At 35.4% G+C, this 13,871-nt stretch overlaps 1 protein-coding gene across 1 annotated transcript in view; it reads left to right on the top strand.

Annotated features, from left to right (window-relative positions):
- LOC136034010 (zinc finger CCCH domain-containing protein 18-like) overlaps positions 1 to 13,871 on the top strand; it is a 55,730-nt gene that overhangs the window by 38,064 nt on the left and 3,795 nt on the right. The window contains exons 7-11 of the mRNA XM_065715057.1: positions 573 to 718; positions 4,177 to 4,339; positions 5,286 to 5,448; positions 12,215 to 12,353; positions 12,972 to 13,108. Of these exons, the coding sequence (XP_065571129.1) occupies positions 573 to 718; positions 4,177 to 4,339; positions 5,286 to 5,448; positions 12,215 to 12,353; positions 12,972 to 13,108 (748 nt within the window). The remainder of the gene's footprint in view (positions 1 to 572; positions 719 to 4,176; positions 4,340 to 5,285; positions 5,449 to 12,214; positions 12,354 to 12,971; positions 13,109 to 13,871) is intronic.

The following is a 13,871-nucleotide window of genomic DNA, read 5'->3' as shown; positions in this document are numbered from 1 at the left end:
TTAGAAATAGAAAATTTCTAAAATCTTCACAGTTACGTTTAAAATTGGCGAAGATCATTTCCCAGGCTAGCTAAATTTTCCTCTTGAATCATTCTTCTTATTTTTTTTTAATTTTACAAACACTTTTTTAGGGTACGATTTTTTTTTATATTTCTTGGAATATTTCCATTTTGAGGTAATGTCGACGTAATCCGAATCTACATTTTTTTCAAGCAAGGGATGGTTTGGGGGGAGGGTGTAGATTTGACCCCGAGTAAGTTTCTCAGCTTCAAACTTTACCATGTTTTGCTTCGATTTAATGTAGTATTTGTAATCATTAGGACTGTAATGATTATCAGATTTCTTTTCCTTCATAAATTTCGAAGCTTAAAAGTTTTTTAAAAAGTTTTTATTTGAAGGCTAGACTGAGTTTTGTACTGCTAGTTCTGCATTTATAGTGTCTAGCAGTTTCTGAACCGTTACTTTCTCTCAATATTCTCTGTCTACTTTCTTTCAGCCCAGTAATTATTCTCTATTAAATCTCCCTTTCTTTGTTTTTTTTTCTTAAATGTATATATTGTGTTATTTTTCAGTTCTTCACGGTCAAGGTCAAGCTCATATAGTGGTAGTTCAAGTAGAAGCTCTAGTAGAAGTAGAACAAGGTCGCCGAGTCCTAGAAGAAGAAGAGGGCCAGCCGTTCGCGGTGGGCGTGGAGGAAGAGGGGGACGATTTAGTCCACGTAAGCCGTATTTTTATATTTATGAAAGTATAAATGTGTGTTTAGGTTGGTCGTACATCACTGGACTTCAAATGTCGGTAAAACAACGTTGGTCTATGACGATTCAGAATTTTCGTGGACAGAAGAGATGTTGTTTCTACCCACTAGTTAAATTCCTCTGATAGAGAGTATTTACCTCATTGAATTTGGAGACAAATTTATAAATGAACCCAAATCATTGCTAGAAAGAAACAAAACAAAACAGCAAAAATAAAAACTAAGAAAAAAATCTTTTTTAAACGCGGGAATGTTCATAGGGTTGTTCCTGTTCATGGGGGTAAATTCTTACGCTGTTTTGTCGTTTGAGCAAAAGAGGTTGGAAATGGACTCCCCAAATCAAAATATCGATTCAAAACGTAAATCTAGCCAGCAAGTGTTGATTTTGTATTTCTAAGTATCTCAATGCTGGCTTTTTTTTAGTTGGCAATGCCAACGACCTTAAAATGGATTCTTTTTGCTCCTCACTTAAAGTAAAGCAAATTTTTTAAAATACCAACGGCTCGGGGAAATACCTCTCTTGATGTTATTTTAACTAATTTGTATAATTTTTAGAGCCCTCCCTCAGCTTTGCTCCCATTAGATGGGAGTTATCATCTTTCGATTCTTTTATCCTCTTCAAATTTTAAGCATTCTTTCTCAATAACTTATGGCACTTACCGCCCTCTTTAAAATTCTGGTCTTCTTTTTTTGGTATGTGGCTGAATACTGAAGATTGGTCTAATATTTATAGTTAAAAAAATCTTGATGAGAAAATGGCTACGTTCCACAAAAGGCTAATTGATAGATATCAAATTTGTTTCCGAGGAAAAAGATTGAAAAGGTGCTCCAGTGATAAACCTTTTATTAACCAAACTATAAAAACACTAATTACAACCAAATTGAAAAAAAATGGTAAAGTGGATGAAGCCAATCAACTAAGAACATCAATTGAAAGAAAAATTCGTAGATTGGCTCAATCGTGCTACAAAAACAAGGTCGAAGAATTGTTCACTAATAAACCAAAAAATACGATATTTCAAGGTTAAAAAGCTGTGTGGCAGGAGGCTTGAGCAGCTTAAAGTCAAGCTTCCTGGGTCTCCCGATGTTAATGACAATAATCTAAATAAACTCCTCGCTTCTATTGTCCAGAGCCTTCCAGTATTGTCTGACGAATTAACAGCAGGAGCTCTTTCCACTTCTTTTCCCACTATTTCCCCGTCTGAGATAGGAAGAAGAATTTGAAAACTGAGAAAAGTCGTTGAAAACTCCTTGTGCGTCCGTTTTGCAAAAAATGCAATAACAAACTCTTGGACAGCAAATATTTCCCCCAAACGTCACTCCATTAAGCTGTTTCCGAGCCCCTCCCTAGTCTATCCCCATTCGCTCCGTTACTTCCAGATATGAAAAAGCTTTTAACCCCTTCATCAGAGAAAAAATTTATAAAATATCCCACTAGTTTTCCCTTTTTTTTCTCTTTTTTTTATTGGCGGAAGGTGCTGCCCAGGTTCTTGTAGCTATTGGCTTGTGTTACCCCCTCCCCACTGTTTTTTTATTGTCCCTTTCAATTTTATGCATGTTTATATTTCGTTCCCTTTTTCTGTGTTTATTCACTGTTTTTGTTCCCTCTTCTCCCCCCCCCTTTTACCAGTTTTTATTTTCTTAACTTTTTATTGACTTTACGCAGTTAAATTATTGACCCTTTTTGGGTCCCTTTTTATTTTTATATTTAATTATATCTCGTTCTTTGTTTGTATTTATTCACTTATTTTCTCCCCCTTCCCCTCTTTTCAATGTCTTTTTAATTTTTTTTACTTGTATTTGTTTAAGTTTAGTTTGACCAGTATTTATCTTTTAACTTTTTAATTTACAATTAACGGTTATATTATGGTTTTTCTTTTTCGTTTTTTCTTTGCGTTTTCGCCGGTTCTCGTGTAATTCAAATGAGTTGTCGACTTCAAAGTCAGAATTTGGCCCTATGTGGGCTTGTGGTAGCGATTTAATAAAAAAAAAATATCTTGTCATATTGTTATTATGCATAATTTTTCCTCCAGGAGTGGTTGTATCGTTTTTAGTATCTTTGACGCATGCAAAATTACACAAGATGACAAATGACTCTGAACTGCTAAAGAAAAAGGCACAGAGCAAGAAACAGTAAAAATCACATTGAATTGTAAAGGAAAATGCTGTGCAACGAAATCTGCTGTCAAGAGACAAAACAAAATCGCAGTGGAATGAAGGAATGGGTCAGAAAAAAATGTAAATTTACAATTATTAAAAATAATAATTTATTTGAATAAGAAAATTTTTTTTGTCCAACCACTTGAACCATCAAACGTGAGAAGAACAAGAAGACGACTCGAAAACGCAAATTCACAATTGCTGAAAATAAACCACCTGGACGATCAAATGTGACAAGACCAATCCGAGCAACTAAAGCAAAGGGCATTAAAAAAATGACTTTTGTCGATGTCTTGAATAATATGTCAGTCTTTTTATGAACGTTGTTCCATACAGTAACATGCAAACTGAAAAACAATCATTCGCTTTTTGAAAATGATGCGTCGCTCAAACAAACTTCTGAGAGAGAGAGAGAGAGAGAGAGAGAGAGAGAGAGAGAGAGAGAGAGAGAGAGAGAGAGAGAGAGAGAGAGAGAGAGAGAGAGAGAGAGAGAGAGAGAGAGAGAGAGAGAGAGAGAAAGGTTTATTTAAACAACAATCGTAGCTCAAATGGCTAATATATCAATGGCTCAAATATTTATTTATTTATACTTTGAAATATTTATTTATTTATTTAATATATATTTATTTGCTCAAATGGCAAATAAATATGTGATTAAATACTTGATATTCCTGATTTGACACTTTATGATTTAAACTTAAGAATAACACGAAGATCATGCTAATGCGTGATTAGAGAATCAAATATATATAAGCCTGGTGAGTGTCTGGGCCCGGGGGAAGCCTGGGCTACTGGTAGTTTAATATTCTTATTGTTATATTATGTTTATATAATTATATTAATTTTAATATTATTATTCTTACAACCTCGTAATTACTCTATTAAGAATATTCTAAAATCTTTTTAATGCGTATACAATGTTAATATGGGTATCTTTAAACATAATAATTATATATGTATATCGATAGCGAAATGGTACTGAGATCCTTCTTTAGGCGTTCCTTTTGCTAATAACAAACCTAAAAGTCGAGCTTAATTTTATCTGGAGTTTTACAGTTTTGCAATCAATGCAATTTTATAATTTAATGCGAATTTGATTTAAAGCTACAATAGTGTTGCAATATAAACTCAAAATATCCATTTGTAAAATAATCGGATTTTTTATTATTATTAAAGTCCTGAAAATTATCTTTTGAGTGTTGTACTCTATTGATATGCTTAAATTGACCTAGAGACTGGACTTGTGTTTATTTATTTTATAGGCGGGAGACTGGATAGACGAAGCATCTCACCCAGACCACCGATTTCTCGACGTCCTAGAAGCCCGAGTGCCTCATCAAGAAGCTCTTCAAGGTCCAGATCGCAATCAAGGTCCAGATCTGTGTCTAGGTCTAAATCTAGAAGCAGGTCTCGATCCATTTCAAGGTATGACCGGCCTTATTACAGTTATTTGCTTACCTGCACATGGGTGGGAAGACTAGGGATCTTTTTTCAAGAACGATATTTTTCTAATTACTCTATTCCCCCTCTCTTAACCTAGACAGTTGTTTTAATGATATCTCAAAAAATTATTTCTGCATTTTAAACATAAACAATACTATATCTCACTATATAGTTTACCGTATTCACATATAATATATATAATACGTAAAAATACAATATACGTAACCCATATAATGCATATAATATATTTACCATTACCCCCTTTCTGCATGAATACCAACTATACATTTATAAAACTGCTCAGGCCTTATCGGGGAGTGATGAGGGGGTTTCAGATGACTCCGAAAGGGAGACGGAAAGAATAATTGTCAGACAGAGACACAGACTATTCAGACTACCTGTGTCTAGACGTCCTAGAAAACTGTGTCTTTCATCAATGACCTTGTCTAGACTACCTGTGTCTAGACGTTCTTGGAGAATGTGTGTTTCGTCGAGGACCTGGCCCAGACTACCTGTGTCTAAACGTCTTAGAAGACCGCGTGTTTTGTCGAGGACCTTGCCCAGACTACCTGTGTCTAGGCGTCTTAGAAGACTGCGTGTAAGTTGGAAGTGTTACGATAGTTTCAAATGACCTGTTATAATGATCTAACAAAGCAAGCGTTACGATAGTTTCAAATGACCTGTTATAATGATCTAACAAAAGCTTAAAAAGATTAAATAAAACTGGTACCCATACTTTCAGCAAATGAGTTGCTATAAATATTTTCTTTTAAAGAGGAAATGTAGTTAAAGAGGAACATGTAAAGAGGACAATGTAATTGCTATCTTTGTGATATTTGATCTTTTTTTCCACATACAGTCGTCTGTAATTATTTTTACTCTTTGTTTTGCTTTTCCTTTATTCTGTTCTTATTTTACATCCTTCTAGATCCTATTCACCGCGAGCTCCTTCCCGGCGATTACCACCATCTTCTGGACACAGCAAGTTATCGGCGCAGGCTGCTGCAAATCAAGCAAACTTAGCGGCTGCTGCGGCTGCTGCAATCTCTAAAAAGGGTGTGCCACTGCCAAAACCAGCCAAAACAATAGCTGTAAGTCCTTTGTTTCGCAATTACTTTAATGATAGGCAGGTTTCTGAAATCAAATTTGCACAACGCTAATAAGGTAAAGCGTTATACAAATGGTGTACGGAAGTTGATGTTTTTGAATTTATTTTGTGCTCATCTCCTGCTTACAATAAATAAAGCAACAACTTTAAAAGCTAATAACGAAGTTTTGTTTCCCTGATTGTTGATGGTTTTCCTGATTGTTTAGAAAAGATCTAATTGGTATATTTAAATAGAGAGAAAATGACTATCAAGTAGTGATATAGTTTCGTAAATTAACCTATTTCTTAGCGAAGGCGTACATAATATTTCTTTCTTGTTTTGTTTGTTCATTAGTTTCAGAACTAAGATACAGTATGAATTTGAAACTAAATTATGTGAACAAGACTTTGGACTTGCGTTATATTTAGGACGGAAGAGCGAAGCTATCTATGAACAAATTCTAAATCATAATCTTTAAGACCTTTAGCTAAACAGATTCTTGAACCTCATCAACTTAAAAAGCAATTTAAACTCCATATTGTAATAATTACCATGGTTATTTGAAATATACCCCATTCCACGGTTAAATCCTTAACATGCAGCCCAAAACTTTCAAGTCTTACTAATCCATCAAATGATTTTAAACTAAGGAGCAATAATTTCTACCGGTTTACATTTAAAATTCCAATTATGATTTCAGATTCATATTACCAGCGTTAGCACGTTTGCAGAAAGGTGGAGTTGCAGATGGCGCATAGCTGAGAAGCTGCTAATCTTAGATCTCAAATGGAAACAATTGATAATAATAATACTTACTTGAAAAAATTGTTTTTTTAGATTCCTATAGTTTTCCCCTCAATTCCCAAAGCCAATTAATTCAAGTAGAGAATCCGTTTTAATAGTTTCTCCCTCCTTAAACAGCGCTTTCTAGATGATGAAATGTACAATTTATTAACGTGTAAGAGTGTATAACCGTATGAGTACTACCACTTTCTCAAGGCAAGGCTAGGAAAAATTGCAGACCATCGAAGCATTTTACGATTCACTTCATGATTGTCAATGCACCACTGCCGACTATAAATTTGCTAAAAAAAAAAAAAGATTGGACCAAGGAAAGGTTTAAAAACCGGGAAGATTTTTGTAAAATATACCTGGCAAGTCTAGGCTTTTAAAATCCTTTCCCTTATTTTTGGATGCTAGGACAGCCCTCAGCTAAATTTAAAACACTGATAGGAGATTAATGAATTCTTTGTCAACACCATGTTTGAGTATAGCCTTTTTAAGTTATTGTTTTGAATTACCTAGTACGTAAAATAAATGTCTGTTTTCACGTAGTTTTTTCAGTTTCATGATGGCAACTAATGACCTTTTTTACCGGTAACTGGTAGATATACGGTAATATCATCGTCAGATCAGACCATGAATGATTGTAATATTTCCTGAGACTATTCTTGAATGGATTAAGCTACATCATCAATAAACTACGAGTTTGGTTCAGTAACATTAAACATGTTAAGTCCCCATAGGAATTTTATGTCTGGTACACTAGCCTTTATTTTATCATAGGACTCTTGTCATATGCTTTTGCAATAGTAGTTGTTTTTTGGAATTTCTAAGAACGTTTTATCATGATTTTGAGTTATTTTCGGAAAAAGCGTCGTTATGCCAGACAGCGATGAGCACTTAATATTTAAAAAATCAACATAAAATTTGCACTTTTAGACCCTTCAATATTAAAAAAAGCACCAAGAAAAGGGTCCCACCCGTAGGGTCGGATGCGATTGGATCCCCCTGGAGGACGCAGCGGCCACTGAGGTGGCCGAAGGCTGGGCCCTGGCTAGGCCGGATGGCAGTAGATAAAATAATAGTAAAATATAAAACACTTTTTAAAATACAACAACGATTCCGCCTTGCGCAAAAACGGGACAAACATATAAATACATATGAAAAACGCGATAAAAAACATTCCTGAGTTGGAGACTGGGAAGAAAATGGACCCTCCTCCCGCCAACTATTGCATTTTCTCAAGACCTAGACGGTGTCTATATTCTGCACACACATCTGGATCCGAAGTGGTAGTACGAAGTGGAATGACCGTGTGGTAATACCTTCACACCGTCCGCGCATACATAAGCTTGTTTGATATGACTGACATGGCATTTTTTTTCAACTATACAGTTGTATAGTCTTTAAATTTTAAAGGGTGAATCGCCAAGACCTACGCTCTTGGAACTAAATTATTTTCTACACAGTTTCTCTAAACACTCTTGTCGAGATTTTCCTTCGCATAGTGTGTAGGCACTCCCTTGCAGAATTTTTTGATTTCCTCATTGTGTATTTGCAGACTGTACAAATTCGGACCTGCAAGCACATCATTGGAAATTAAGTCGCTCCTCGTTACGGTTTTAGAAGTAATAACTTATTTGGGGCCTGGCACTTCACTAGCTCCAGGTAAAAGCACTTGTCCCAGTTGGTATAGTCCATTCGAGAGCTATTGTGCTCAAAATTTTCCAAATCTTCGAATAATTAGTTTTAGCAAAAGTGAGTATGTATCACTTTTGTATTATGTTTATTACGGTGGAATATGTTATTGCTTTTTGTCTCATTTTATGGGTCATCAAACCCAGGCAGTAATTTTGATGTGTTTTTGCGACCTATGCGGGTCGTTTATTATCCCCGTAATAAACTTGAACTTGAAGCTTCCATTGGAGCTTCCACACATTTCCAATATGATTTTTTGGAAATTCTAAAATTGCGCTACCAGCAGCAATTTTTTACTTGAAACTGAGGTTCTTTTTTTTTATGTAAAAGGACCATATTGGAATCTATGATGGTGAACGATGTAAAGTTTGGATCGGCAATGATTTGAGCACATTCTTATGTTTCGGTTACAACGTCACAACGACTCCTGTGGTGCACACCCTCGCACATCTTACCGAAGGCTGAATTTAAAATGAGTTTAATGCTTTCTTTTTAAACCTTCGCCTTTGCCTTGCGTTTACTGATAAAGGTGTCAATAAACATCTTCGTATGTGACTTTTGATCCACTTGGATGGCTCTATGAATCTTTGTGACCATGAAACTGTTGGCTAGCATCCACCGCAAAAGAACGCGGTGTTCATCAATATTCTGTTTCAGATGAAGGTTGACAATAACCTTTTGTTTTGAATGAATCCAGTGCATACCGCCATCATCTCCCAAAGAAAATTATAGGGACTCATTGAGCCTGTCGACACTGGCTTGCTTATGCACGGGAAAGCAAAATCCCATACCAAGTCATGAAGTTTCACTAGTATTTCACCATCAATTTCGAAGAACCATTCTTGCGGTCCATTCTCTTCAACGTTGACAATGTCGGGGAAACCATGATCGCAAGGATTGTCCAGTCATTTGTAATTCCCACACGGCAGAGACTAATGAGACATTGCCGACGGATAAAGGAAATTTATATTAAGAAAAACCTCATTCGAATTTAACTGGTGCTTTGTTGGGTTGGTTTCCAGGATACGATCTCCGTGAAAAACATGCCCTCCTCTCATTGATTTCTCTACAAATAACTGCAGATAAATGTCGATGGCCAATTCTATTTCCTATTTAATGATATTAGGAATCAAATCCATCACCAAATGAGAATTTGAAAAGTAATAAACCCTAATTTCTTATAGATTTTACCCTTGTTTTTGCGTACAATATCCAACAACGCCAATATATCACTTGCCAGGTATATTTTACAAAAATCCTCCCGGTTTTTAAACCTTTCCTTTGTCCAATCTTTTTTTTTTTAGCAAATTTATAGTCGGCAGTGGTGCATTGACGATCATGAAGTGAATCGTAAAATGCTTCGATGGTCTGCAATTTTTCCTAGCCTTGCCTTGAGAAAGTGGTAGTACTCATACGGTTATACACTCTTACACGTTAATAAATTGTACATTTCATCATCTAGAAAGCGCTGTTTAAGGAGGGAGAAACTATTAAAATCGTTTCTCTACTTGAATTAATTGGCTTTGGGAACTGAGGGGAAAACTATAGGAATCTAAAAAACCAATTTTTTCAAGTAAGTATTATTATTATCAATTGTTTCCATTTGAGATCTAAGATTAGCAGCTTCTCAGCTATGCGCCATCTGCAACTCCACCTTTCTGCAAACGTGCTAACGCTGGTAATATGAATCTGAAATCATAATTGGAATTTTAAATTTAAACCGGTAGAAATTATTGCTGCTTAGTTTAAATTACAAGATATATGAGCCAATCCACAAAAGTTACTCCCTCCGATAAAGTTGGACTGCTTAAATGATCATGGTCGCGGACATCTTTTCCAGTCCCCGTACTGAGGACTTACTCCCTGATTTTCACAATCCCACTTGACTCCGACTCCCCCGGTCAGCCTCCTTAGCAATCCCAACTTACTCTTCGATCCATGCTGTTACAGAGAGGTTTCGTAAAAGTTTTATCCCCTGTATTCTGGAACACCTTAATAATAATTCGTGATTATGTACTTGCCAAATTCCCCTTTTCCTCTATTGCCGTTTTTATTTTTGATTTACTGCAATGTTTTTGTAATTTAATTGTTAAGTTTACTGATTTTCCCTTTATCTTTGATGATTTTGCTTTTTTAATTTCTTTTTAACTTAAGTGTTTGACTTAATGTACTGATTTGGATTTTTTTTTTTTTAGCTTTTACTTACATATAAAGTGAGTTCGGCTTTATAGAGCTTGTGACAGTCTTTTGAAAATAAATATTATCTTATCTTACCTTTGCCCTCTTGATGGGGGGACCCCTTATTGGTTAGGGTTTTCCTGAAATAGAAATTAAATTTTATTTTTTTATGTTCATTTGCAAAACGTTGAAACGTGAACCTGTAGTCCTCGTCAATGAGGAGGGGGAGGTAGTAAAAGTACAAAAATGCGATTTAAAATTTAACTCGAGGCTATTATGAGAGCTAAGTAATGGTGAGCTGAGAAAATGAGTGTACTGCTTTGCCCAGCAAAGCAGTCGAGGGTGGTTTAACAATGCTCTTGCAGTGTCAAATTTAAATTATGTATAAATATTTTTCTGAAGTACTGAATGCAAGCACAGCCGAAGTATTTTTTTCATGAGAGACTTGGAAGTGCATCGCCTCTCACGTAGACTGGTAAACTATGGTGAAAAAGGAGAATTTAGAAAAATCGGGGAACCGGAAGTATCTTCTTTTGTTAATGCCTGTTTGAGTGTTCCTTAAATATTTGGAAATATTCAAACGTAAAGAATAATAATAATAATAAAACGTCAATTGGACAAGTATTTAGAAGGAAACACTAATGTCCATTTTCATCTGAATGAAAATCTGCGTTTTCTTGTGCAAATAATATTTTTACGCTCAGTTTATCCCTAATACTTATCCTTAAATAGTGCATGAATATAAGACACTTTTACAAAACCATTTATTGTAAAGATTCAATTTGTTAAAACATTCAAATCGAGGTATATAAGCCGACAATTTTCCATTCAATGGCCGATGTTAAAATCACCCCTTTTCTACAATCAACTAACGACTAATAACTTACGCTTGGTCCTTGCCCCTCTTGCCAGAATAAACCTTGACTGCTTAAATTGGAGTTAGTCACATTTTAAATGTGAAAATAGTAGTCATAGCCTACTCCAACCCCTCAAGAATCAAAGATTTAATGCATAAATATAAGACACGTTTACATAAAGATTCAGCTTGCTAGAAGCATCTTTATTTTGAAGCACTCGTAATGTGTTTGGCTAGAATGCGTCAATTTACCAACGGATGCAAAAGGAACCCTTATTCATTAGGTATCGGTTGGGTTCACTATGCGTTATCTTTAAATGCTTAGCGCCGACAGTTGGCAGATGGTAATCATTTAATGAACTGTCAGAATATGATTTGATTAGCGAAGGGCTTTTGAAATAGCAGACAGAATTACAGTAAATCTATATGACGCGAAAAAATAAGGTTATTCCGTCTCCGATAAATCTTTTTTATGGAGGAGGGTCAGGGTTTTACTTGTTATTTTTATATAGAGAATTATATTAGCTCTAAAAACAAGGGGGCCATCCCTTAATATGCATAGAATCTTATCTGAAAATAGGCTTGGACCAAGACCTTTTTGAAAATCGTGGTGCACTAGCCATCTCGAAAGTTAGACTGATGCTTTCTCCACGTTTGGATCCGGGTCTTATAGCCCCTTGAAAACAAGGGGAGTTACCTGGTCTATTAACCATTAAGAGAACAACAGTCTCTTGCATAACGCTGTTTGTCTCATAAAGGTGTATCTTTGTTCACGTTAGAAAATCAAGAGATGTCCATATCACATAACAGGACGCCTTTGTTTGTTAGCAGCAATAAATGACTGGACGCCTTTGTCTGTTACCAACAATAAAAATAAAATTCAAAACAAAGGGCTTTTGTACCACCAAAAAACTTGTGTCATCAAGTAAATTTAGACTAAGGTCAACTTTTTTTTAGAACTGTAGGTTTTCCCACTTGATTGGCGGGCCCTGAGGGTTTTTCCTACATCCTTAGATTTTAAACAGTTGCTTAGATAAACAATTACGTAACAATCAAAGATAAACACTCCCTATAGTACTACGTAAGAAATATTTCTGCATAGTCAATAATACCAACGTCTTGAGGGAATCGCCGGTAGACTTCTTCCTGATTAACGGTGAAGAAGAAAAGAGTAACGACTATGAACCTGGTTATTTCAGCTTGAATTTGTAATATTTATTACTGGTAAATAATTTTTTGAATCAAAAATTTTAGGCTGGTGCTTTGCCAGCAGAAGCTCCAAAGGCGCCTGTTCGATTGAAATTGAACGCTGCTAAAATTAATCTCGTTGCCAAGCCAGGAAAATTTGTTGAAGATTCATCGGAAGAAGAAGAAGATATTGAAACATTGAAAGGTAAGTGTTAAAAAATATATCTTATCCATATGTATGCCTATAAAAAAATAGCAAATGCTATAGTTGAGATGTTCGAAGACTGGTTGAGCAGTCCAGCCAAGAAAAATGTTTATAAAGTCAGATAAATCTTAATAAACGCTGTTAAATAGCTGGAACCCAATGATTCAATAGATTTTGTCAAATTTCAAATGATGAAAGTGAACCTAAGATCTGTTCTTTTTCCTGGTTTATTTTTGACTGTTTGACTACAGAAAACTCTTACTTAACAACAGTTCAACTTTCGACATGTGTATATTTTCTTTTTTGCGTTTAATGTTTTTAAATTCCTTCTTTTAAAGCTAAATTTTTTTTATGACTCTTAACTTTTTTAAAGTATGACTATTCGATAAATTCTTACCAGCTAGCAGTTTAATCCTTGATTTGTTCATAAGCTTATACATTCTTTTTTCTAATTAATTTATTATGCTTTGCCTTTTTTAAATAATCTAGCAAATACTCTCTCTTACATATACTCTATAGTTTTCAGTATTCTCCTTCTTCTTCTGCTTACATCTATACTAAAACATTTAAAGGATAATTTAATTTGTTTTGCATTTTAATTTATTTGAAATTTTACAGTTGCAGCAGCTCAGAAACGTCAGCGTCCTGCGTCGCCAAGCGGAGTTAGTAGGGTTGATGAAATTACTAGAAAGGGTCAAGTTACAGGAAAGAAGAGGGTGGCTCAATCACCCCCACCAAGCCAGCCAAAAGAAAAGGTATGCGAAATTTATTTTTGTTTTCTACTGCTTAATAAATAGCTAAATGTCCCACTTTATTATTGTCTCATTCATATAATGCTAGGCTGTTGTGTTGGTGTGACAAAGGAAAAATCACGTGACAAAACAGTTTGCACATTGAAATTCTTCTCCTATTTCAGCAAGCACAGACTTTTCAGTCGAGACTATTCAGCCGTTTTCCTTTTGACTCACTCTGTGAGATGAACAGAGCTACTGAATTGGTTTTTCCTTATTTAGCTTGATTCTGCTCAGATTTCTTGCTGTAAATTTTTTGATACTAGATGTCGAATTATAAGAGAATAATATGAAAAAAACTTCGTTTTCTTAAAGAGTTAAAGAGGCTGCGTCCCAAAGTCGAACCTTAAAACGTACAGGAATTAGAAGAGGCAGTTGGGGGGCTGTCGCCCCCCAAACCCCCCGCTTTTAAAGACCCTTTTGTACAGGTTTTTTGTTGTGGGGGGACTTCATTGTTACTAATTACTAGTTTCGGCGCAATGGTTCTCCTGTCCTTTTGTGTTTAACATTTTTCGAAGTTATTCCATTATTCATTCATTTCAATTTTTTGTTAATTAAAAGAGGGCCTTTCCGAAGCCAAGAGCGGGGGGTTAGCAAAAAAACAAAAAACCTGTACAAAAGAGTCTTTAAAAGCGGGGGGGTTTGGGGGGCCAACTGCCTCTTCTAATTCCTGTACGTTTTAAGGTTCGACTTTGGGACGCAGGCTCTTTAACTCTTTAAGAAAACG

Source organism: Artemia franciscana, chromosome 12, assembly GCF_032884065.1.
Source record: "Artemia franciscana chromosome 12, ASM3288406v1, whole genome shotgun sequence".
Classification (NCBI taxonomy): Eukaryota; Metazoa; Arthropoda; class Branchiopoda; order Anostraca; family Artemiidae; genus Artemia; species Artemia franciscana.
This window is presented reverse-complemented; position numbering and strand designations above follow the sequence as displayed.